Source organism: Idiotropiscis lumnitzeri, chromosome 2 (genome assembly GCF_059441095.1).
Source record: "Idiotropiscis lumnitzeri isolate Australia: NSW breed Sydney's pygmy pipehorse chromosome 2, RoL_Ilum_1.0, whole genome shotgun sequence".
NCBI classification, from domain to species: Eukaryota; Metazoa; Chordata; class Actinopteri; order Syngnathiformes; family Syngnathidae; genus Idiotropiscis; species Idiotropiscis lumnitzeri.
In genome coordinates this window covers 22797433-22820034 of record NC_142392.1, presented here as the reverse complement: position 1 = coordinate 22820034, position 22602 = coordinate 22797433, and the positions used below count along the sequence as shown (strand labels likewise).

The window sequence follows — 22602 nt, the reverse complement described above, 5'->3', positions numbered from 1 at the left end:
CAAAACCTTTCAGAGAAACTGAGACTATTCACGCTTCTCTTTCTTGTTATTTTTCGAGTTCAACTTCTAGTTCAGTTTTTCACCTTTTCACAGCGTAATGAAGGCCAGTTGAGCAAGTGATTTTATTGATGATTGTGGAAAGCAGCGATTTCATAAGCACCGTTTCTTCTCACACCTTTTCCATTAAGTACGATTAAAAAGACAACTGAAAAGCATAACGTTAACAAATGTTATTCCAGGCAAAGGCAATTAATTTTATTTACATGTTTGATGTTGTTAGAATAATATTTGGAGGTTATTATACATTTGCCATGACGCAACTTTATTTCAATACATGGTGCACATATCATGTTGCAAATTAGTGTAGTGGACTATGCTTGAGTGTTTACAGTCAGAGTGGAGGTACAGGAGGAAACCTTTACTGCAGAGAGGTGTCTGCAATTGGCAGGGCGGTGGCACTTCTTCAGAAGTGAGGATGAAGTAAACAACGTCGTGATGAGTCCTGATAAAGAAGTTGGCCTCAAAGTCTGAAGCAAGCAACATCGTGCTAGGTCCTGATAAGAGATGCTGACGTCAAAGTCAGCTGCGACCCACGACGGCACGCTCATGATAAACCGGACTAAACCAGCTTTTGAGAAGACGAACTGTACCACCCTTGAATGTAATCTGATTTCTCGAAGTTATAAAAGGGAATGTATGAAAAACATCGAGGAACAGAAGGGAGATGAAGTTGCCAAATAAACTTTGTTAACCTTTCTGTCTCCACTTGGGCTGCGTGTCTCTCCTTTCAGCTATGAACCCTATATGTCAAATTGGCGAACCTGACAGATGTAAACACCAAAACAAATGATCATCACTCAGACACATTGGTTCTTCTGGCACTGATCACATTGGCTAAATGTTCATAAAAAAGCTTTGCAAAATTGAATTTATCACATTTTATTCAAAATCACATTTACATCTTACCACAAAGAGTCAGTTCCATCAGTTTTTTGTTTTATTTTTTTTAAGCTTCAAGGATCGCTGCTATTCTCACCAGCACAATTGTGACTCTCAGCACCCTGTTTAGTGGAGAATTTTTTAGCACAAACGCTGCAACTGAATGGCTTGTCTCCACTGTGCGTTCTTATGTGGATTCGTAAATTTGACTTTACAGAGAAGCTTTTGCCACAAACTGAGCAGGAAAAGGGTTTTTCTCCACTGTGTGTTCTTGAGTGGATCCGTAAATGCAACTTTCGAGAGAAACTCTTGCCACAAATTGAGCAGAAAAAAGGGTTTTCTCCACTATGTGTTCTTGTGTGACTTGTTAAATGTGCCTTTTGAGAGAATCCTTTGCCACAAATTGAGCAGGAAAAAGCGTTTTCTCCACTATGTGTTCTTGTGTGCCTTGTTAAATGTGCATTTTGAGAGAATCCTTTGCCACAAACTGAGCAGGAAAAGGGTTTTTCTCCACTATGTGTTGCTGTGTGTTTTATTAAATTAAACTTTCTCGAGAAGCATTTTCCACAAACTGAGCAGGAAAACGGTTTTTCACCACTGTGTGTTCTTGTGTGATATGATAAAGTTGACTTTACAGAAAAGCTTATGCCACAAACTGAGCAGGAACATGGTTTTTCTCCACTGTGTGTTCTTGTGTGGATTGTTAAATGCAACTTTCGAGAGAAACTCTTGCCACAAATTGAGCAGGAAAAAGGGTTTTCTCCACTGAGTGTTCTTGTGTGCCTTGTTAAATGTGCATTTTGAGAGAATCCTTTGCCACAAACTGAGCAGGAAAAGGGTTTTTCTCCACTATGTGTTGTTGAGTGACTTGTTAACGTTGCATTTTGAGAGATTTTGCCACAAACTGAGCAAGAAAAAGGCTTTTCTCCACTGTGTGTTCTTGTGTGGATTGTTAAATGTGACTTTCGAGAGAAACTCTTGCCACAAACTGAGCAGGAAAGGGGTTTTTCTCCACTATGTGTTGTTGTGTGTTTTATTAAATTAAACTTTTTCGAGAAGCATTTTCCACAAACTGAGCAGGAAAAGGGTTTTTCTCCACTGTGTGTTCTTGTGTGGATTGTTAAATGCGACTTTTGAGAGAAACTCTTGCCACAAATTGAGCAAGAATAAGGCTTTTCTCCACTGTGTGTTCTTGTGTGGCTTGTTAAATTTGCCTTATGAGAGAAGCATTTTCCACAAACTGAACAGGAAAAGGGTTTTTCTCCATTGTGTGTTCTTGTGTGGATTGTTAAATGCGACTTTTGAGAGAAACTCTTGCCACAAATTGAACAAGAAAAAGGCTTTTCTCCACTGTGTGTTCTTGTGTGTTCTGTTAAATGTGACTTTTGAGAGAAACTTTTTCCGCAAACTGAGCAGGAAAAATGTTTTCCTCCACTGTGTATTGTTGTGTGTTTTATTAAATATGACTTTAAAAAAAAGCTTTTGCCACAAACTGAGCAGGAAAAAGGCTTCTCTTCGCTGTGTGTTCTTGCGTGCCTTGTTAATTGTGACTTTCGAGAGAAGCTTTTGCGACAAAATGAGCATGAAAATGTTTTTTCTCCACTGTGTGTTCTTGTGTGCCCTTTTAAAGACAGCTTTGAAGTTAATGAGTCAGTGTGACATGCCCTTTCACCTTTAGCTTGCCCATCATCATTGTCATGAGTGTCTGATAATGTGTCCTCATTATGTGCTTGTGATGGCCCCCAGTGGTCTTCATCACCTTCTGTTGTCACGTGATGACTTGAACTGCTGTTTGTAGGCTCCGCCCCTCTGTTGTCCTCACTCTCATCCTTGTTTTCAACTTCAGTCTTTATAGGGACAACGTTCAGTGGTGACTTGTTGATCTGCTCCTCCTCCTCCTCCTTTTTGATGTGAGTCAAGTCTGGCTCATCTTTCACAGAACGGAGATCGTTTTCACTGACATCTGTAGGACACAGAAAGACAAACACACATTTGGTTTGGTCAAGTCAAACCTCAGGCGGCGACTTTGTCTTATTTTCTACCGTGCTACCTTGACTTGTGCCTGCCGCATACGGAGCAATGCGTGCGACCCCGATTTGGACCGGACCATGGGGACATTTCACAAAATTACGTCCTACGATGTAAACCTCCCTTTAGCAGCACAGCTGTGATAAACGAGCATTTAAAAAGGAAGCATGTTGTGGCTGATGCCCGATTTCATTCCTGACATAGTCACAGACGTTTCTGGAATATGTATTCAAATTCAACTATGACACCATAATATTTTAAGAGTTCACTGAATTATTTTGGAACTGCAATGATGCTTAACAGCCATAGGGTGTCAGTAATGAGTAACAAAGTAACACAACATTGTCATTTGCATAAATTACCAGGAACTATGAATTGCGGGGGAGATGCAAACCACCTGGGCCACAGGAACTTTATGACCGGGAACTAAATGTTCCTGGCCTTGTTGGTAGAAAAGGGGGTTGTGACGTTCTCCCTTTTTAAGCCCATTGTAAGCCAAAGATGCAGATGCATTTCTTGCAGCATGGGCTTGTTCACCGATGAGATCCGTGCAACCCTGGGTGGATGCATTCAATGTATTTTAAATGTTTGGATGAGGTGAAACTATGCAAACGTGCACAAAACAGTGCAGGGCCACCCGAGGTTCTTTGACTCTCACCCGACCAAGACAGTACAAGGTTCATAAATAAAAAAAGACCGATACGTACATATTTTGTGTTTTATTCACTAAAATTGATCAACTGCCATTGATGTTTTCGCCGCAGTGTGCACATTGTTTAGAGTCAGGCAGAATTCTTTCCGTAAGGAATTGCTTCAACAAGATATAAAAACCAGAAAATGTAAAATGTTAAATAATCAGTTCAAATTTGATACTGGGAAAAACATTTTAGTGAGTTTACCCCCCACTAATGGTTTTTCTTTGGCATTTATTTCCTGCACTGATTTCATTTGGCATCAACAAATGTTCAGCAGACCTGCAAGTAAAAGGCAATATTTAAAAATAAAACGGCAATAACCTTGAACGCATTTCCACAAACAAATTAATGTTGTGACGCATATTCCGAACGATAGAAAGTCGTTCTTTACAAAGCAAATGAGAGTAAAACGTGTACAAACCTGCTTTGTGTAGCACAACACGAGGCTGCTCGCAACCTTCGCCCAGAAGTTGAAGATGTTGCTCGTTCTCTTCTTTTATTCCACAAAGTTCCTCTTTGTTCTTGGGTGTTGTTCTTTCACACATTTTCAAATGATAATTCCAAAAAATCCGCCCTTGATCTCTGCTTGGCGATGAGTCATGTGCCTCTTTTCGTTAGCGGCTAGCTAGCTAACAAGCTAAGCTAACTACGCCGAAAAGCATCAACGCGCGAAGATGAGGTTATCGGCACACAAAGACTTAATGAATTATGTCGTGGTACTTTAGAGTAGCACTGGACATCCTATGAGAAAATTACAGTCAGTTCCACACTAAATGAGAAGAATTTAGCGGTGGACTGTTTTTGTTCCGGTGTGGACGGGTCGGTGGATGTGGTCGAGGTCCTTCGGAAGCTGCGCGCTTGCTAATGACGTCATGCTTTAAGCACGTATTTTTCAAATATATTTCTTTGCCTCTGTGTTTGTTTTTACCCCTGGCTGTTCTATTTCAATATATATTTTATATAATATTTTAAATCGGTTGATAAAAAAAAAAAACTAAATTAACGCCACATTGGCGAGTCGGCTCCTACGTCACTTCCGCCGATGCCTCGAGAAGCCGCTGCTGCAACAGCAGTGGGACGTTTACGTTTCTCCTACCGAACGAAGCAACAATGCTGTGGTTCACTCGGGCTGCAAGATTGTATGAATATGATGTCTGCATATACTAGCAGTGCCTCTCAGTTATTTCACGCCCGCCCCTTCCAAGAAGAAAAAGATTCGCTCCCCACCACCACCAATTTTTTTCTGTCTTTGTATATTGATGTTAGATTGTCAATAAAATATCCATAAACTAAGCTAAATTGATAAGAAATATAATTTTGAGAACTATTATTGTGAGGATCTCGAAACTCGGTACTCTGTTTTGCAAATATTGATGAGATGATAAATATTTACTCATAGTTTTTGGATAACTTTATTGACATTTGCAAACCAAACACAGTTATTAATACGTACATAATATAGAAAAGACAAAAAGAAGAGACAGGGGGATTTTAAACAAAAATTCTTTGTAAATAACATAAAGCAACAGCTTTAGTATGTTTACGATACGTTTTTTTAAAAAACAATTTTATGGTTACTATACGTTTTTTTTTAATGGTTACTGTAATGTTCCGTCTTCTATCTTAAGAAGTCACGCAGGTCCAGTGATGCTGCAAGCTTGTGTCTCTTTATTTATTGACTTGCATTCTCGTCTATGTGCGTACACACGAGTTCGTCTGGTGACCACACACACATCAGGCAATACTGCTAACTAGTGACTAATGATATAACGGCTATCATTACATCTCCCTTTCAAACGTTAATCAATGCCTATGCCTTTTTTTTAATAAAGCTTTTTTATTTTATAATTATTATTATAATAATTTTGTTTTGTTCGCAATTATTTTCACTTCTTTTCAATATCTACCCATTTTTTTCTGACAACAAGCAGCTCTACAACAATTTTAGCAACAATAACACAACATTAAACATTTTCAATCAGCCTGTCCGGTTGTCGTCTAACTCTTGTTGATCTTCGCAGAGGTTCAGTCATCCCAGAAGTTGCTGGTGGTTTTGGTCTGTGCTCCTTCGATGTATCCACCTGCTTTGCAGCCTCAGCCTTATCAGAAGATTTCTTACAGTTCCCGGGAACCTTCAGCAAACTCCTCCTGTTCCTCCTCACTCTTTGTCCATCCTTTGTTTCCACAATGTAAGATCTCGGTTCGGCTTCGCTGAGGACAGTCGCTTTTCTGTCCCAACAATTAGGTCCCTCAATCCTTACAGTGTCTTTCTCAGAAAGAGGTTCCAGATGTTTTGTAGCTCTGTCATATGCAATTTTCTGTTTGAGTTTGAGCATTCTCTTATTTTCAAACCAAATGTTGTTGTCATGTCCTTGTGGTATTTGTGGAAGCGTGGTGCGAAGCTTACGGCACATGAGTAGGTCAGCAGGCGAAGAAGCTCCACACTACAGAGGTGCAGCTCTGTAACTCAATAGGGCAAGGTAAGGATCAGATGCATCATCCTTGGCCTTCCTTAGCAGTCTCTTGATGATTTGCACTCCCTTCTCAGCCTGGCCATTTGCCTGTCGGTATAAAGGGCTTGAAGTGATGATGTGAGCCTCAGCCTCCTCCGCCGTAACGCAGTCCTTGATGTCACTGTTATGGTGCGGCGCTCGGGATAACGCATCAGCAAGCACGATGTATTTTCCAGGCGTGTATATTAGCTCAAAATCATAGCGCTGCAATGTCATCATCATGCGTTGAATTCTGGGCGTCATGTCATTGAGATTTTTCTTCCTAATTGAAATCAGTGGCTTATGATCAGTCTCTGCTATGAATGTGGGCAGTCCATAAACATACGTGTGAAATTTGCCAAATCCAAACACTAGACCCAGTGACTCCTTTTCGATCTGAGCAGAGCGTTTTTCAGTCTCTGACATTGACCTGGATGCATCGGCTACAGGTTGCCATGTGTCTCTCGCCTTTTGCAGCCGTACGGCACCTAGCCCATCTTTCGACGCATCCGTGGAAATTTTGGTTGGTTTTGATGGATCAAAGGAGGCAAGGACTGGCTCAGCTGTCACAGTTCTCTTTAGATCTTGCCATTCTTCGTCATGTTTTGTTGTCCACTCAAAGACTATGTTGTGATGCAGCAGCAAACTTAGGGACTTTGTTCTTGAAGAGAGGTTTGGAATGAACTTGCCCAGGAAGTTTATCATCCCCATTGCTCGCAGAAGTCACTTTTTCTCAGTTGGAAATGGCATGTCCAGTATTGCTTGCACTTTGGTTCTGCCTGGCACCACTCCATCTGCCGTGAGCTTGTCTCCCAAGAATGTCAATTCTGTAACTCCAAACAGACATTTCTCTCGTTTTAGTTTAAGTCCATTCATTTTAACTCTTTGTAGCAGTTCCTCAAGTCTCTCATTGTGTTCTTGTTCCGTGTTTCCCCAGACAACCAAATCATCAATGTACACACGGGTTCCTTCCAGACCTTCTATGATTGACTCCATAGCTCTGTGAAAGATCTCAGGCGCAGACTTTATGCCAAATGGCAGTCTCAGAAAACAGAAACGCCCAAATGGTGTGTTGAAGGTGGTGTACCTGCTGCTTTCAGTGTCCAGCTTCAGCTGCCAAAATCCATGCGATGCTTCTAATTTGCTGAAGAATTTAGCACCTGCCATGTCACTCAGGATTTCTTCACGCTTGGGAATCTGATAATGTTCTCTTTTAATGTTTTTATTCAGATCTTTGGGGTCGAGGCAAACACGTAACTCTGGGAAGTTCCTCTTTTTAACACACGTGATGGAATTTACCCAGTCGCAGGGTTCTTCCACTTTCTCTATGACTCCGATCGGTGTCATTCTGCTCAGTTCCTTTTTTAATCTCTCTTTGAGAGGGGCTGGAACTCTTCTCGGGGCATGTACTACAGGTTTAGCATCTTCCTTGAGATGTATTTTATAAGTGTAAGGTAGCGTCCCTTGTCCTTTGAAGACAGAAAAGTATTTGTTCACTATACTCTTACTACCTTCACTCTTCAACACTTTGTTGTTCTTATTGACATCCTTGCTGTTGATTTGGTAAATTCTTTTTACCAGTCCAAGCTCTTCAGACGCCTAGTCTCCAAGGATTGACTCCAGTCCACTTGGCACAATTTTGAACGTTAATTTGTGTTGTCTTCCCTTTGCTGTCACTTTTAGCCTACAACATCCCTTTGTTTTGATTGGCTGATTGTTGTAGGTTTTCAATTTCACAGCCTTGTTAGACGGTTGCGATAGCCAATCAGATCACGAGTTGGTTACAGTGAGCCTTCTCGCTGGCCTTATGCTGAGGGTGATGAACGCGTTTTGTGATTGGATACTCACTCGTGAGGGGGCAGCGCAATGCCGAATCAACACACTCGAAAGTCGTAATTGGCGGCCGTTCGAAAATCTAAAATATATTCTTGCTTTTTTTTAACCACAATGGCCGAAGGAGGGAAAAGTGTGGATTTAATTGCAGATACACTTGCAAGGACATTTTCAAGTCGGACCTTTCAAGAGAAGCTATATCGTCCAACACTCACTCAGTGGTGCGTAAGTGTGTTTCTGGATATTATTTGTCCAGCCGTGGTGTCATAAATGATGGTATTTTGATGGGGATTCATTCTAGTAGAACAAAGTAGGACTTCACTGAAGGCACCTTAAATTACTTCCATACCCTGGAAGGTCACTGACCTGGCGAGAGAATTGCCCCCACCATAAACAATGCTCAGGCCTATTTTCTCTCAGGGCAGTATCTGGTTACATCGGAACTTCAGAACCAAGACTGGTCACTTCTGTGAGCTCCAGTCCCTTCATAGTTTCATAAAGAGAGTTACTTCCCATATCTATATTAGGCCATTTAAAAAAAACATGAATTTTTTAAAAATGTATTTCAATGTATATTTAAGCTTGCTGATGTAATACTACAATATTTATTCAATTATTATAATATGCAACATTATATCAATATTAATTTAAACTTTTTCATTTCACTCTTGAATATTTCTTAACATATTTGTTCATTTGAATATGTATGCAATTTAAATTATTCCATCCATCCAGCCATTTTCTGCCGCTCATCCGGGGTCGGGTTATTGAATTAATTTAATACATAAGTATTTTTTATATTTCAATATTTATTTCAATACTGGGACTCTTCTCAATGAGTTCAATATTTATAAAATGTTTCGATATTTCTTCTTAATTGAATTAAGTCTGTATGTGGTTTCCAATTTTAATATTTCCCTATTTAATTATATAACTAATCCAAAGTATAAAAAATATAATATAGCATGAAAAAAGTATTTAGTATATTTGACAAAATTATAGTTTTTCCGAAGTGAGATTCTGTTTAGCAACAAACCCCACACACTTAATAGAGCTCAACCTAGAAAGTGATTTTAGCTCGTCAGAAATTTATTCAGAAAGCGAAATATTAAATATATCTGAGGGGATATTTGAAGAGTTTGAATTTTGTTCAATGGACCATACATATACGAACCAGCCAAACACAGTGAGAAAACCAGCGCTGACTCCAGTCGCCATCAAGTTGCCAACTCCTGACATACCAAAACCTTTGAGAGAAACTGAGACTATTCGCGTTTCTCCTTCTGGCTCTTTTTATCGTTCAACTTCTAGATCAGTTTTTCACCTTTTCACACAGCGTAATGAAGGCCAGTTGAGCAAGTGGAACAAGTGATTTTATTGATGATTGTGGAAGGCACCGATTTCATAAGCACCGTTTCTTCTCACACCTTTCCCATTAAGTACGTTTAAAAAGAAAACTGAAAAGCATAATGTTCACAAATGTTGTTCCATGCAAAGGCAATTAATTTTATTTACATGTTTGATGTAAACACACAAAAAAATCATCACACAAACACATTGATAATTCTGGCTCTGACCCCATTGGCTTAGTGCCAATAAAAGAGCTTTGCAAAATAAAATTTTTCAGATTTTATTCAAAATCTAAATTTACATCTTACCACAAAGAGTCAGTTCCTTCATTTTTTTGTTGTCTTTTTTTAAGCTTCAAGGATCGCTGCTTTTGTCACCAGCACAATTGTGTCTCGCAGCACCCTTTTTAGAAAAGAATTTTTTTGCACAAACGCTGCAACTGAATGGCTTGTCTCCACTGTGTGCTCTTGTGTGGCGTCGTAAATGCGACTTTTGAGAGAAACTCTTGCCACAAATTGAGCAGAAAAAAGGTTTTTCACCAGTGTGTGTTCTTGTGTGTTTTGTGAAACTTGCCTTATGAGAGAAGCTTTTGCCACATACTGAGCAAGAAAAAGGGTTTTCTCCAGTGTGTGTTCTTGTGTGACAAGTTAAATTTGACTTTACAGAGAAGCGTCTACCACAAACTGAGCAGGGAAAAGGGTTTTCTCCAGTGTGCTTTCTTGTGTGGCTTGTTAAACTTGACTTTTGTGAGAAGCATTTTCCACAAACTGAGCAAGAAAAAGGTTTTTCTCCACTGTGTGTTCTTGTGTGTTCTGTTAAACTTGACTTTTGAGAGAAGCATTTTCCACAAACTGAGCAAGAAAAAGGTTTTTCTCCACTGTGCGTTCTTGTGTGCCTTACTAAATGAGACTTCCGAGAGAAGCTTTTGCCACAAACTGAGCAAGAAAAAGGTTTTTCTCCACTGTGCGTTCCTGTGTGCCTTACTAAATGAGACTTCCGAGAGAAGCTTTTGCCGCAAACTGAGCAAGAAAAAGGTTTTTCTCCACTGTGCATTCTTGTGTGGATTGTTAAATCAAACTTTTGATAGAAGCTTTTGCCACATACTGAGCAGGTAAAAGATGTTTCTCCACTGTGTGTTCTTGTGTGGATTGTTAAATGAAACTTTCGAGAGAAGCTTTTGCCACAAACCGAGCAAGAAAAAGGTTTTTCACCACTGTGAGTTTTTCCGTGCCCTTTTAAAGACAGCTTTGAAGTGAATGAGTCAGTGTGACATGCCCTTTCACCTTTGGCTTGCCCATCATCATCATCATCATCATCGTCATGAGCGTCTGATAATGTGTCCTTATTATGTACTTGTGATGGCCCCCAGTGGTCTTCATCACCTTCTGTTATCACGTGATGACTTGAGCTGCTGCTTGTAGGCTCCGCCCCTTTGTTGTCGTCACTCTCATCCTTGTTTTCATCTTCAGTCTTGATAGGGAGAACGTTCACTGGTGACTTGTTGATCTCCTCCTCCTCCTTCTTTTTGATGTGAGTCAAGTCTGGCTCCTCTTTCACAGAAAGGAAATCGTTTTCACTGACGTCTGCAGGACACAATAAGACAAATTTGGTTTGGTCAAGTCAAAGCTCAGGCAACAACTTTGTCTTATTTTCTACCGTGCTACCTTGACTTGTGCCTGCCGCATACGGAGCAATGCGTGGTCCCCAACTTGGACCGGACCATGGGGGCATTTCACAAAATTACGTCCTACGATGTAAACCTCCCTTTCGCAGCACAACTGTGCTCAACGAGCATTTAAAAAGGAAGCACGTTGCAGCTGATGCCCGATTTCATTCCTGACATAGTCACAGACGTTTCTGGAATATGTATTATAATTCAACTAAGATACACCATAATATTTTAAGAGTTCACTGAATTATTTTGGAACTGCAATGATGCTTAACAGCCATAGGGTGTCAGTAATGAGTAATAAAGGAACACAAGACCTCCCACTGATACATCATCATTGACATTTGCATAAATTATCAAGAACTTTGACTTGTGGGGGAGATGCAAACCACCTGGGCCACAGGAACTTTATTACCAGGAAATAAATGTTCCTGGCCTTGTTGGTAGAAAAGGGGGTTGTGGCATACTCCCTTTTTAAGCCCATAGTAAGACAAAGATGCAGATGGATTCCTTGCAGCATGCGCTTGTTCACTGATAAGATCCGTGCAACCTTGGGTGGATGCATTCAATGTATTTTAATTGTTTGGATGAGGTGAAACTATGCACACGTGCACAGAACAGTGCAGGGCCACCCGAGGTTCATTGACCGAGCCAGTAAAAAGTTAATAAATAAATAATACCAATACGTACTTGATTTTTTTAAAAAAAACTTAATATTTTGTGTTTTATTCACTAAAATTGATCAACCGCCATTTACCTTTTCGCGGCAGTGTGCACATTTTTAGTAAGAAATTGCTTGAACAAAATATAAAAACCATAAAATGTAAAATGTTAAATAATCAGTTCAAATTTTATACTGGGAAAAACATGGAGTTCACCCCCCACTATTGGTTATTCTTTGGCAAACGTTTTCCGCACTGATTTCATTTGGCATCAACAAATGTTCAGCAACCCGGCAAGTAAAAGGCAATATTTAAAAAAAAAAAACGGCAATAACCTTGAACGATTTCCCCAAACAACTTAATGTTGTGATGCATATTTTTAAAGATAGAAAGTCGTTCTTTACAAAGCAAATGAGAGTAAAACGTGTACAAACCTGCTTCGTTTTCTTCTTTTATTCCACAAAGTTCCTCTTTGTCCTTGGGTGTCGTTCTTTCGCACATTTTCAAATAATAATTCCAAAAAATCCGCACTTGATCTCTGCTTGGCGATGAGTCATGTGCCTCATTTCGTTAGCGGCTAGCTAGCTAACAAGATAAGCTAACTACGCCGAAAAGCATCAACGCGCGAAGATGAGGTTATCGGGACACAAAGACTTGATGAATTATATCGTAGTCCTTTAGAGTAGCACTGGACATTCTGTGATAAATTTACATTCAGTTATACACTAAATCAGAAGAGTTTAGCGGTGGGTGTTTTTGTTTCGGTGTGGACGGGTCGGTGGATGTGGTCGAGGCCCTTTTTTTTTTTTTGAACAAACTTTATTGAACATTTTGAATAGACAGTACAACAGTATCACAAGTTCACTTCAGGTATTAAACTAACATATACATTTCCTACGTATCACCTTTCCCTTTTTGGGGAGACTTCTTTTGACATCAGCATGTGACAAAAATAACCAAAATGGCTGTGTCAGAGAATTTTTTTCCATCACCAATTCTGCCATGCTCAGCGACCTGTCCGGAGGGAAGCTGAGCCAGACCCACACATCAACAACAAAATATACCAAATTTTTGGCGTCACAAACAGGATTCTTGCTCCATTGATGGTCTCAAGGGTGCTGGGGCGCAGGCGTTCAACAGCCGGCCGGCTGAACTTTAGGTGAGATGCTTTTACTCACAATGGGTGTTGTGCGCCTGTGTCCAAGCGGTCGGGGCTTTTGGGGTCGTTAAAGAGAGCTTGTGCGTGTGGGTCTGCTGGCTGATTGGTCATGGAAAATGTCCCTGTGTTAGTTTCAATTATTGTTTAAACAAGAGGCCTCTATAATGATTAAGACATTAAAAGATGTCAAAGTAACCGCACTGTGAAAGAACATACGAAAATTTATTAAAAAATAAATAAATAAATGAAAAAAAATAATGATAGGAACTATGTAAATGGGGACTAGCGCGGGAGAAATGTGCAGAGGATAAAGAAAAGAAAGGTCTAGTGGTTAAAGAGATGAGAAATAAGAAGTGTAAAACTATAGCTATAGACAACATAGTCGTGAATAAGCTCAGTTTGAGCACAGACCCTGGCCATGGTGTAAATTTTAGCAGGAAAATTATGAGCTGATAACAGAAATAATGAAGAGAAGCACACTTCCACGTATCGTACTGGGCACTTTGTGGCATGGAACACAGTAAGGATCGAGGCGTACCGTTGTGTGGAGGGCCTGGGGCTGAGCCGACAGTTTCGCTGGTACGTAGCAAGAGATACGCTGTTCAGATACGTACCCTATGATTACTCGTGTTCTGGTCGGATAATTCTGTCAGGGTCTTGCCAGCGAAACGCTGGGAAGAAGGTGGCAGGACTCTCCAAACGCGGACACAGGAAAATCAGTTTAACAAAGAGTGTTTATTGATTCACAATAGTGGAAGTCCAATCATCAATTAAGGCAAATATATCTATCTTAGCATTACATCCGTCGATAAATCAGGAGAAAACACAAAGCGCTGGCGGAGAAAAGCTAACACCAGGAAGGAGATAAACGACGGAACGAAAAGCGCTTGCACCGGCAAGGAAAAGGAAAAACGATCAACATAAATAGCTTGCCAAAAGGGCAAGAGGGAAAACCAATTGGAGAAAACGAGGAACAAAAAGAGACCGAGCAATAGCTGGCAAAACGTGGAACACAGAGATCGCAAGAGCAAAAATGCATGAACATGAGAACAATCGATACCAGGGTCATGAACGTGAGCAGTGCAGGAAAATTATCCGACGCCGGGCAGTCAGTGTAGGTGGCTTAAATAGTGTGTGTAATTAGTCAGTGGATGGATGTCAGGTGCGGCGCCGGTGGGCTGGTCTCCCACTCGTGATGACGCGGGCGGAGTCGGTTGTCGGAGGAGATGCCTCTGCTCAGCTGAGAAACATAAACAAAAGTGCACATGGCAGGGAGGTGACGAAAACAACAACAAAACAGGCGTGACCGGCACGGGTCACGACAACTGGGGGAAGCAGTTAATCCAGCAGCCGACGCATGCAGCTCCCATTGCGTCTGCTCTTTCCATTTCCGCTGCTCCTAGGCCAGGTTCTGGTGACGCAGTGCCCACAGCAGGCTTGTTGTCCGCACCTGCCGGTCAACAAGGTCACGTAACAGAAGTAGGGGTGGTTATAGACATGGGTTGTGAGTGGGACGTGCTCTTGCTGTGGGGTCACTGGGTGATGAGCGGTCCAAACCGAGCCACTTCCTGAAATGTGCCATTCTGTGGTCCAGCGCCATGCCTGTCACAAAGAGCTCCTCTAGCACGGGGCGCCATCGCTACCCCCTCCTCCGACAACGCTTCTATGGCTTCCAAATGCACACTTGACGCCTCAACCCGATTGGGAACCCATTCCACGATAGGGGTGCCCGCGGAGCCTCCGCATTCAAGGACTCGCAGGTCTTGGCATTCCGTTGACGACTGATGGACAACAGTTTTTGATGGTGGAACAAGATATTCCACACTTTGCAAGCTTCTTCTGCATATCCCAGTGAGCAACAACACTGTCACGCTTGTGGGACTCTTGAGATTGGCTGAGTCACTGCCATGGACCGAACCCGCACCTGTGAAACAAACACTGGAATTCGAGTGGGACTGAATTTCCAGTTGGACTGAATTTGACTGTGCACATCCGCCGGGGGAAGCATATGTTGTCCTCCGTTCCAGTCGACTGGGCAGCTCTGAGACCAGGGTGGTGCTTCAGCACCCATTACGAATTCCTCTGTTATGGAACATTTTCAGAATTTCTCGGCACTGTGGTAGACAATGAATGGGCCACTCTGAAGCGAAAGCTCTGTTTCCGTCTCTGCCAGAGGGGTCGTGGACCCGGGGTCTCACTGACGTTGTGCTCTGCTCCACCGCGTCTCCAATTTGTTTTTGCTATATCTGCGCCTTCCCCATTTGACAGAGTTAATGCCGGCACAGCTTGGGGGCGAAGGAGGGCATTCTGGCGATGATGGCTGGGATGAGGACTGCACCAGTCTTGGTGCCCTCCACATCCTGGAATGGACTCTTTCCTGTGGAAAATGGATTTCATTGGCCTCTCTGGTGCTCAATATTTGTGTGGAGTGTGTCTGCTTGTTGTATTTCAGGTGAAGTGTAGATGGAGTTGGATGCAGACTGGAATCTCACTTGGAGCAAGCGACGAGGAGGACTCCTATGAGGGTCATAAGATGTGGACGTGATCATCTGAAACAATACTGTTAGCAAGAGCTCGTCGGTGACGAGGGCTTGGCAGCTCTCGAGTGACACGATGTCATCGGATTCTCTTGCTGGAGCGTGGCCTCAACTATGTTTTTGCATATCATTTGACTCGTATTTGTATTTTGTGTGTTTGTTTCTTGTCCTATCATGCCTTTATCACGCTGTGGATTTATTCTGTTCTGTAACGGTGTTCCATCATCCTACTTGCCTTGTGGAAGCAGGTTCACGAGAAAAGTTCAGCGAAGCTTTGATTCCTCCATATGGACTAAACTGGAAAGTGTTACTGCCGGTTTGCTTAAAGATCTAACATTGCGGGGGGAACTCCTTCGTGACCGAGGTGGTTGATTTGGGATTTTTTGGAATTATTGCTGGATTTATGTGTGGTCCTGCAGGAGGTGTGAGTGACACCAGGGAGCAATTTGGCCATACACTTAGTTTTCCTAGTTAAACTACCCTTATGTAGCATGCCTTGAACATGATTTAGGTTTTAGTCAATTAGGTTTCCCAAATTTTAGGCAATGGATTCATATAAAAGGTTGGAATGGGATTTTTGGTGACATGCTGGTGTCGTTTTTGCTTTATCAGGACAAGATTGCCTCGAGGGGGGGGAAATATGTAGTGTATTTTTTTATTCACTCTTATGAACATTTTAGTAATTCTCTTTAACTATGAGGGGATTGGAGACTAAAGAAGTGACCAGTTTTGGTTTTGAAATTCCAATGTGAATGAGATAGTGTCCAGGAGGACAAAAGGCTTGACCAGCTCTAGGTGTGGAGCACTCGAGGTGATAGAAGCAGTCAAGATGGCACCGGAAGGCCACTTCAAAGAGCAACCACATCTGCTCTCGCCGTAGGGAGCTTTGGGGGAAAAATCAAAGACTAGTACAATGAGAATGCATATGCAACAAGGTAAAGTTAGACATTCATGTCCAGTTTGGCCATTCCCGATAAGAAGGAAAGTGAGGGGACACCCTTTCCCTTTTCTCTTTTTTGGGGAGACTTCTTTTGACATCAGCATGTGACGAGAATAAAATCTCTTTCGAACCAAAATGGCTGTGTCAGAGAGGTTCTTACCATCACCAATTCTGTCATGCCCAGCGACCTGTGCGGAGGGAAGCTGAGCCAGACCCACACATCAACCACACAGGTTAATAGAAGGTCACAAAAACATGGACTTCTTAAACAGGAAAACGTGAGTTCAGTGGTAACAGGGTTGTGTCTATGCTGGCAGTTTAGCAGGAAGTCACGAAAACAGATGCACGTCTTGAACCGTGTTTGACAGGAAACCGTTTAGCTCGCATTTAACAGAAGTGTGACCCAAACATTGTGTTGTAAGCTGAAACCGTTCGAACAACAGGAAGCGTGTGGACGGGTGTGATAAAGTCAGTGTTCATGTTTTTCCATTCTTTATGGGTTGTCATATACAAATTTGCTTTGCTGTGCTTCAATAAAACGCCGCACAGGAGCGGGAAAGCTTTTCTCTTTGCCGGACTGCTCCTCGCAAGTGACAAAGACAATCTTGGTTGGGTGATTTATTTGTGCAGGCGTGTCTCGTTTTTGAAAACTTCTTTGACAAATCTTGTTCCTTCTGGAATGATTCAATCTGACTCTAAAAACTGTACACACTGGGGCAAAATGATCAATGGCGGTTGATGAATTTTCGTGGATATAACACAAAGGATTACGTTTTTTAAAAAATCAAGTACGTGTTGGTCTTATTTATGAAAATTTTACTGGCTCGGTCAATGAACCTCGGGTGGCCCTGCACAGTTTTGTGCACATGTGCATAGTTTCACCTCATCCAAACATTTAAAATACATTTAATGCATCCATCCAGGGTTGCACGGATCTCATCAGTGAACAAGCGCATGCTGCAAGGAATGCATCTGCATCTTTGGCTTACTATGGGTTTAAAAAGGGAGAATGTCACAACCCCCTGTTCTACCAGGGCCCCTTTAATTCTTTCAGGTATCCAAATTATAATGGAACCAAAAAGTACCCACGATGAAACTACAGTGGAACCTCGGTTCTCGACCATAATCCGTTCCAGAACCCTGTTCGAAAAGCGAATTGTTCGAACACCGAAACCATTCCTTTGCTGCTTGCACTGACTTTCTTTGGAGGCATGATTAGGGGCTAAAACACTTCGTACACCTATATAAAACGCGAGAGCAAAACGCAGCACGTCCGCACGCGACAACAGTTGGTCACGAAGAGAGAGAGAGAGCGATCTACACCCGTACGCCGTTCAGCATCCCACCCTCGCGTGCGCACTCACGCGTCGTACCGGCGTTCGAACTCCGAGGTTTGTTCGAACTGCGAAGCAAGAATTTCTCTTTTTTTTGTTGGACCTCAGAGTCGTTCGAGAACCGAGGTTCCACTGTATCTCTGAATGCAAAATGAAAAACTTGAAGGATTCCTATTCTATCAATGACATTATGTTGCGATGGCCCCCAGTGGCCCCCATCAATAAGTTAGGGTCCCACAACAGGTGTTCCATCAGACGCACACAATAGCCTGTGTGTGCTAACTTCAGCTCGCTTCCAGAAACGTCTGTGACGATGTCCGGAATGAAATTGGGCATCAGCCGCAACGTGCTTCCTTTTTAAATGCGCGTTTATCACCGTTGTGCTGCGAAAGGGAGGTTTACATCGTAGGACGGAATTTTGTGAAGTGTCCCCATGGTCTGGTCCAAGTTGGGGTCGCATGCATTGCTCCGTGTGCGGCAGGCACAAGGCAAGGTAGTACGGTAGAAACAATATTAGACAAAGTCACCGCTTGAGGTTTGACTTGACCAAACCAAATTTGTCTATTTGTGTCCTACAGACGTCAGTGAAAACGATCTCCGTTCTGTGAAAGAGGAGCCAGACTTGACTCACATCAAAAAGGAGGAGGAGGAGGAGGAGATCAACAAGTCACCAGTGAACGTTCTCCCTATAAAGACTGAAGATGAAAACAAGGATGTGAGTGAGGACAACAGAGGGGCGGAGCCTACAAGCAGCAGCTCAAGTCATCACGTGACAACAGAAGGTGATGCAAACCACTGGGGGCCATCACAAGCACATCGTGAGGACACATCATCAGATGCTCATGACAATGATTCTAATGATGATGATGATGATGATGATGATGGGCAAGCCATAGGTGAAAGGGCACGTCACACTGACTCATTAACTTCAAAGTTGTCTTTAAAACCGCACACAAGAACACACAGTGGAGAAAAAACATTTTCATGCTCATTTTGTCGCAAAAGCTTCTCACAAAAGGCACAATTTATAAGGCACACAAGAACACACAGTGGAGAGAAGCCTTTTTCATGCTCGGTTTGTGGCAAAAGCTTTTCTTTAAAGTCATATTTAATAAAACACACAACAATACACAGTGGAGAAAAACATTTTTCCTGCTCAGTTTGCGGAAAAAGTTTCTCTCAAAAGTCACATTTAACAGAACACACAAGAACACACAGTGGAGAGAAGCCTTTTTCCTGCTCAGTTTGTGGCAAAAGCTTTTCTTTTAAGTCATATTTAAGAAAACACACAACAATACACAGTGGAGAAAACCCTTTTTCCTGCTCAGTTTGTGGAAAACACTTCTCCATAAACTCAAGTTTAACAGAACACTCAAGAACACACAGTGGAGAAAAACCTTTTTTCTGCTCAATTTGTAGGAAAAGTTTCTCTCAAAAGTCACGATTAACAGAACATACAAGAACACACAGTGGTGAAAAACCTTTTTCCTGCTCAATTTGTGGAAAGAATTTCTATCGTAAGTCGCATTTAATAAAACACACAACCATCCATAGTGGAGAAAAACCTTTTTCTTGCTCAGTTTGTGGCAAAATCTTCTCTCAAAAGTCTAATTTAACAATCCACACAAGAAAACACAGTGGAGAAAAACCTTTTTCTTGCTCAGTTTGTGGCAAAAGCTTCTCTCAAAAGTCTAATTTAACAATCCACTTAAGAACACACAGTGGAGAAAAGCCTTTTTCCTGCTCAGTTTGTGGAAAGAGTTTCTATCGTAAGTCGCTTTTAACGAACCACACAAGAACACACAGTGGAGAAAAGCCATTCAGTTGCAGCGTTTGTGCTAAAAAATTCTTCACTAAACAGGGTGCTGAGAGTCACAATTGTGCTGGTGAGAATTGCAGCAATCCTTGAAGCTTAAAAAAAAAAAAAAAAAAAAAAACGGAAGGAATTGACTCTTTGTGGTAAGATGTAAATGTGATTTTGAATAAAATATGATAAATTTAATTTTGAAAAGCTTTTTTTATTGACATTAAGCCAATGTGATCAGTGCCAGAATAACCATTGTCTCTGAGTGATGATGAGTTGTTTTGTTTTTATATCAAACATTATCAATGAAATTAATTACCTTTTCCTGGAACAACATTTGTTAACGTTATGCTTTTCAGTTGTCTTTTTAATCGTACTTAATGGAAAAGGTGTGAGAAGAAACTGTGCTTATGAAATCGTTGCCTTCCACAATCATCAATAAAATCACTTGTTCCACTTGCTCAACTGGCCTTCATTACGCTGTGTGAAAAGGTGAAAAACTGAACAAGAAGTTGAACTCTAAAAAGAACCAGAAAGAGAAACGCAAATCGTCTCAGTTTCTCTCAAAGGTTTTGGAATGTCAGGAGTTGGCAACTTGATGGCGACTGGAGTCAGCGTTTATTTGTCACCACGGAGGAGATGATCCGCATCACGCAGTTCATTGCTGCTGCTGTCTTAATTGAACCCCGGAGGTTACCTGCCAGCATCCCTGAATTTCACCGGCGGATCTTCAGCTATCCCACGTCTGACCCCAGATTGTTGTGGAATTTTCAGCAGTTAGGGAAGATCAATGAGATAGTCTGGAAAATAAATTGTCTTTTGGGTCAGTCTGCTGAGTGATCTCAATGGGTGCGTGGGAAGATACTGATGCACACAGGAAGATGAAGATTTATTTGACAGGAACTGTGTAATCTTAAAACAAAAATATATTTTTTCTGCGTTGAGCCCACTTATCAGTCAAGGTCGTGTTGTTTTGGCTTCACAAAGAATCCTCTCGTACAAGAAGCGAAAGGCACTTTCTTCAAAAGCAAGTGGCCACAATAAATAACAAAAACCTTACTTGCAAAATAATTGTCCATAATATTAAGATTGAACAAAATAGTGACACAAATATTGAAAAAGTAAACAATGTCACGATTAAACATTGAATACTAAATTATTACTAAAACAGTTCAATGAATCTTGAAATAAATAATGAATCACCGTAGTTTAATGAATACTGAAACGAATAATGAAATATTTAAGTTAGTTAAGTTATAAACACTGAAATCATTTTTTAAGACTCTAACATTTAGAGAATAAAACAGTGATGTATTTTAATTTAAAATTCGCAACCACGTCGCTGGCGACAAACCCTGTAAAAAGGCAAATATGTTGACATAAAGTTTCACTTTATCATGTCAACTGTTAATAATAGAGAAATACATTTGGAATACTGTCCAACCAACAACATGGTGTCAGATGTGAAAACAAAACCAGCAACAAAAGTAAAATTCAATACATCTCTCAAGTTCATATTTGGGAACTAAAATGTTTGTTCATGTGCATACGGTTCAAATCGCACGTTTTTCCAATGTTTAGAAGAAGATAACGATGATTTGCATCGCAAATGGTGACATCTGTCTGTGAGTTGGTGACAGTGCTCCACAAAGCCAGCTCTCTCTCTCTCTTGTAGTTCCGTAGCCGATTCGGCCTTAGAATCCATGAGGTTTCGAATAGAGGAAATCAAAATACGCGTTGACGGGCTGCGTCCCAGATTTCACGAGCACTGTTGTGGGGTAGCTTAAAGATGATCCGCTGACCCCCTGGTGCTTTTTTCCCTTGAATCCGTCCGCTCAGACTTAGGTTCTCGACTTCACCTTTCCTAATTGAATGGCCAAGGAACTTTGTCTGTCTGTTTTGGATTACCCGGATGAGCTCACGATTTCGTCCGACCCGTTGTAAGACTGACTCGTTGGTTTCATGAGTGGTGTATGACACACGTAGCATCCGACGGTACATCCACATTTCAGCAGCTTCTAGATTCTTTGTTGTCTTGGCGTTTAATGTCCAAGACTCGCACCCGTAGAGCAGGATTGACCAGATGAAACATCGTAGAAGTCGGTTCTTAAGATCAAGTGTGAGTTTGCGGTCTGTGAACAAGCTTCTCATTCGGTTGAAACCGTCCTTCGCCAGCGAAATTCTACGTCTAATTTCTTTTTCACAACGGCCATCATGGTTGATGACGGAGCCTAAGTAGTTGAAGCTTCGCACCTGTTCGATCTCTGAGGCCTGACATTGGAGTCTGCAAATGGGCTCTGGTTCACTCTTGGAGATGGTCATGCACTTGGTCTTTTTCTCGTTGGTTTCGAGTCCAAAACGTAGGCTTTCCTCACGTAGTGCGTCAAGGAGCTTCTGGAGCCCCTCTTCCGAATCTGCCATGAGGACGGTGTCGTCAGCGTAACGTATGTTGTTAAGCCTTCGACCACCACACAGAATCCCTATACGTATATACAGTGTATATTCGCATAGGTTTGCTTTTTCTGAATGTCTGCTGCTGTTATACATTAACGGCTACATTACGCCGCCGCCTCTGTGTGATCTATACCTTTGCTGCTGTAACACTGCAAATTTCCCCATTGTGGGAATATGAAAGGACATCTTTATCTTTAAAAACCTTGTGTTGGTGCTTCTTAAATAATTTTCCACACGAGTAAGATTGAACAAAATGGTGAAACAAAAATTTAAAAAGTAAATTTTGTAACAATTAAACATTGAATACTAAATTATTCCTAAAACAGTTCACTAAATCTTATAATTAATAGTGAATTATTGTAGTTTAATGAATACTAAAACGAATAATGAAACATTAAAGTACTTAAATACCGAAATCATTTTCGAACACAATAACAGTTAAGTCATAGAACAGTGACATATTTTAATTTAAAATTCGCAATCACAACCTGGTGAAAAACCCTGTAAAAAGGCAAATATGTTGACATAAAGTATCACTTTATCATGTCAACTGTTAATAAAAGGGAAATGCATTTGGAATACTATCCAACCAACAACATGGTGTCAGATATATAAACAAAACCAGCAACAAAAGTAAAATTCAATACATCTCTCAAGTTCATATTTGGGAACAAAAATGTTTGTTCATGTGCATCTTAGGTTTTTC

General features: G+C 41.3%; 1 protein-coding gene across 1 annotated transcript; it reads right to left on the bottom strand.

The window, feature by feature from the left end:
• Positions 1-244: 244 nt before the first annotated feature.
• Positions 245-21863, bottom strand: LOC148342009 (uncharacterized). Its single transcript, XM_088288024.1, has 2 exons — positions 21351-21863; positions 245-2912 (listed from the first exon to the last, which is right to left on the bottom strand). The coding sequence occupies exons 1-2, from the start codon at positions 21861-21863 to the stop codon at positions 1014-1016; spliced, it is 2412 nt and encodes an 803-aa protein (XP_088144150.1). The 3' UTR covers positions 245-1013.
• Between the last annotated feature and the right edge of the window lie 739 nt (positions 21864-22602).

What these genes read in the sequence shown, in the direction of transcription:
- LOC148342009 (XM_088288024.1), bottom strand. Translation starts at nt 21,863, where the DNA reads ATGGCAGATTCGGAAGAGGGGCTCCAGAAGCTCCTTGACGCACTACGT. An exon ending in GAAATCGTGAGCTCATCCGG is followed by an intron (nt 2,913 to 21,350) that starts GTAATCCAAAAC and finishes TTTGTCTTTCTG; the next exon opens with TGTCCTACAGATGTCAGTGA.